Source organism: Hydra vulgaris, chromosome 05, assembly GCF_038396675.1.
Source record: "Hydra vulgaris chromosome 05, alternate assembly HydraT2T_AEP".
Classification (NCBI taxonomy): Eukaryota; Metazoa; Cnidaria; class Hydrozoa; order Anthoathecata; family Hydridae; genus Hydra; species Hydra vulgaris.
Genome location: NC_088924.1, coordinates 18,523,370 through 18,526,979, shown reverse-complemented (window position 1 = coordinate 18,526,979; position 3,610 = coordinate 18,523,370). Strand labels below are relative to the sequence as shown.

At 27.7% G+C, this 3,610-nt stretch overlaps 1 protein-coding gene across 1 annotated transcript; it reads right to left on the bottom strand.

Moving 5' to 3' along the window:
* Positions 1-1,258: 1,258 nt before the first annotated feature.
* LOC136080654 (piggyBac transposable element-derived protein 3-like) lies at positions 1,259-3,610 on the bottom strand. Its single transcript, XM_065797584.1, has 2 exons — positions 3,570-3,610; positions 1,259-3,210 (listed from the first exon to the last, which is right to left on the bottom strand). The coding sequence occupies exon 2, from the start codon at positions 3,208-3,210 to the stop codon at positions 1,387-1,389; it is 1,824 nt and encodes a 607-aa protein (XP_065653656.1). The 5' UTR covers positions 3,570-3,610; the 3' UTR covers positions 1,259-1,386.

The window sequence follows — 3,610 nt, the reverse complement described above, 5'->3', positions numbered from 1 at the left end:
AGTATACTTTTGACAACATTTGTTATCCTTAAAAAGTTTCCAAAATAAAAAAAAGTGTATTGATTTGAAAGTGGCATTTTAGATAGAATCGCACTTCAATTATTTTAATCATCTTTTTTTTTTTTCAAGAATAAAGAACTCTTTGAATAAGTAACTTTAAAAAATGCAGTTGAATTCAATTTAAAAAAAATTAAAATATTGGTATAATAAAATGCTTGTTATTAAGTTCTTGTTGTTATTGTTGAAAAGTAAACATTTTCCTAGCATAACTAAAATTTCTGTGTAAAATTATCTGAATTATATAATTTATCTTAAATGCTATAATAAAATACCAAAGTAAAAAAAAAAAAAAGTAATAAGTAATAATTCTTCAAACCAATCATTCTATAACTAAAAATCAATAGAATTAAAATCAAATAGAATCAATAATAATAACCGGTTGAAATTTAAATCAACTAATAAAGTTATATAATGAAATAATATGGAAATTTATTTAAAATTAATTTATTTTATTATGTTCAAATAATAAACTTTATATATTTATTTCGTTTTATTGCATCAGATTTTTGTTTTTCTCACAAGTATGAAAAAAACATTGACTTTTGTTTAAATATTTATTTGTTATTGTTGTAGCAATAATAAACACAGCTTGGAAAGTACAGAAATAACAAGTTTATACTTACATCTTGCAGTAATGTATTAGATTTCATAAGGTTACCTTTTATGAATTAGATCCAGATTATTAACAGTAACATTCTTAGTTCTTAAAGCAAAAAGAACATGTGCACATGGCACTCCAAACCCTGATGCAGGATCACAGGCATAAGTCCAGTCAATTAAAAAATATTGATTGACAATGGATAACCATTAATGAATTTTTATCCTAAAACACCATAAAATAATTAGATTATATACAAGTTGTAACAAAATTAAACAATAACCTGTTTGAAGAAATGATTTTTTTTTTGAAATATTTATATTTTTTGTGTAAATATAAGACAAATTTAACCCTATATCTGTATTATTAACCCTTTAGCGCCCACCAGGGCTTAAAATTTTCAAAAAATTCCAAAAACTTCAAAAAGCAATTGTTTTTTGATCTAGATTATGAATTAAAAAATAAAATTTTAAAATTTCACTAGCAAACCCAATTATGTCATTGTAGCATATCTGCTACAATGGGAATACGAGGAAAAAAATAACAAAAGTTTTCTTAAAAAAAAGATTTTGTATTTAAGTATATAAAGAAATAAAGAAATTTGAAAATTGAAACTTTGCTATTGATTTCATTTTACAAATTCTGTTCTTATTAAATAAAACACAATATATCTTATAAGACAGTTAACAACCATTTATACTATAAATATAAACAAATTTTAAATGCCATTAATGGTAGTCATGATAACAATTTCTGTCCTTATTTAAGCATAACCAAACATTGCACTTTTTGCAACGAATATAAGAAAAACCAGTTTTGCATTTCTTACACCGCTGCCGTTTGTCACTATAAGTTGGTAAGTGGTCAAATCCATCCAGACGGATATCTTTTGTAGGATTACTCTGAACAGCAGCAGCTCTTTTGGTTGGTATAGGTATTGCATCAAGAGATGCTCTTCCAGCTTTTCTTTTTACAACAGTTACCAAGCTAGAAGCTACTGCAGCTTGAAAATTTTTTAGAGGCATGAATTTCTTACTGGGGCAAATAATTTTTAAGTCCCGACGATACAAAAACCAGGCATTTGATAATGCAATAAGAAGGGTATGTGCCCATACATATATATACCATCTATGGCATTTTAAATTTGGTTTGTAGAATGAGCACATCATATCCAGTTTGTCAACTCCACCCATATTTTTATTATAAAACTGGACTATATATGGTTGTTTTACCATAATATGTTTGCAGGTTTTTCTATCATAACGCCTTACTGAGTTGATTGGTTCAATACTAGCAAAAGACGAAATTAAAGTAACTACCTTGTTATCTATCCAAGAGACAGCTATGTTATTAGATTTGATGTCAGTACGATAGTCAAACGATCCACGCCCTTGATTTTTTAATTCTTTTTCAGAAGTGAATGGGCATTTGTTAAGGCGCTTAAGGCGAGCTGTTCCAACATACCATATTCTACGCTTTTTTAGCTCATCTAGCAAAGGCAATGAAGAAAAGTAATTGTCAGCAAATATTTTAAAATTATGATTTTCTGGCAAAGTTGAGGTCATTTTAATTACAACAGATGCCCCGACACCATGAGGAGAAACTTCATCTTTCTTTTTTATTTCTTTTCCTTGATATAAATCAAAGTCATACAAATACCCACTGACACCACATCTAGCCCAAAGTTTGAACCCCCATTTATTGGGTTTTTTTGGAAGGTATTGCTTCAAAAATGACCTTCCTTTGAAGGGAACCATTATCTCATCAACTGATTGATTTTCCTCAGGAGAAACTTTTAAGAAATTTTCTCGCAGTTTTTCCAACCAAGGTCTTAATTTCCAAGCCCGATCATTTTTCTTTACTTCATCTGTTACGTTTAGATTGTCAACAAAGTGTAAATAGCGGAGGATAGAAAGAAATCTATTCCTTGATAATATTGAACTTACTCCATCATAATTCATAAAGGTTTCCCAATAAGATCTCACAGATGGTAGTTTTACAAGACCCATACGAAAAAAAACACCAATAAAAGACTCTATTTCATTCGATGTGACAGAAATATTTGTACCTGATGACTGGCAACTATATAAACTAGATTGTTCAGCAATAATGTCTATAAGATTGTCATCAACAAACATTTTAAAATATTCGTATGGAGTAGTAGTTTCGTCCGGAATAGGTTCAATAGGTACCTCTTGAAAAGCAATATCACCAATCAAATCATTATCTAGTGTAACCTTTTTCCAAAGTGGTAAACTTGCTTTTTTTTGTTTTTTGTTGTTGACTATTTTGGATTTTTTTGGGAGTGGGGCTGAAGAGTTGGAATAGAGCATATCATCACGTGTACTACTTTCCTGGGTAAGAGACTCCGATATTGGAAAAATAATGTTGTCATTGTTGTCATCATGCACAACCTTAGTATTGCTTACAACTGCAGTTGAAACATCAGATTCAAATTCAGAGTCTGACTCACTAAGATCCTCAAAATCACTTTCACCATCAAGAATAAATGCGAGAGCATCTTCAATATTTAATTTTTTATTTTTATTCATCTAAAGAAGAACAATATATGTGCATATATATATATATATACATATACATATATACATATATATATGTATATGTATATATATATATATAGATATATATATATACATATATAAATATATTTTTTTATATATATATATATATATATATATATATATATATATATATATATATATTGGTAACAATGTATACTTAAAAAGTCCATAGTAGCATATATGATACATATAAATTCAAATAGCATTTTGTGGTAGTTTCAAAAAGAGAAAACTCTCTTAAATACTTCTAAAACTTACATGTATTATTAATTTACAATAAAATAAACAAATAAGCTTCAATATTCATAAAAAAAAAGGTAAAAACTTACTTTGAAAATACCTCGCCTGACAACAATCACCCGATTTTTAA

What these genes read in the sequence shown, in the direction of transcription:
- LOC136080654 (XM_065797584.1), bottom strand. Translation starts at nt 3,210, where the DNA reads ATGAATAAAAATAAAAAATTAAATATTGAAGATGCTCTCGCATTTATT.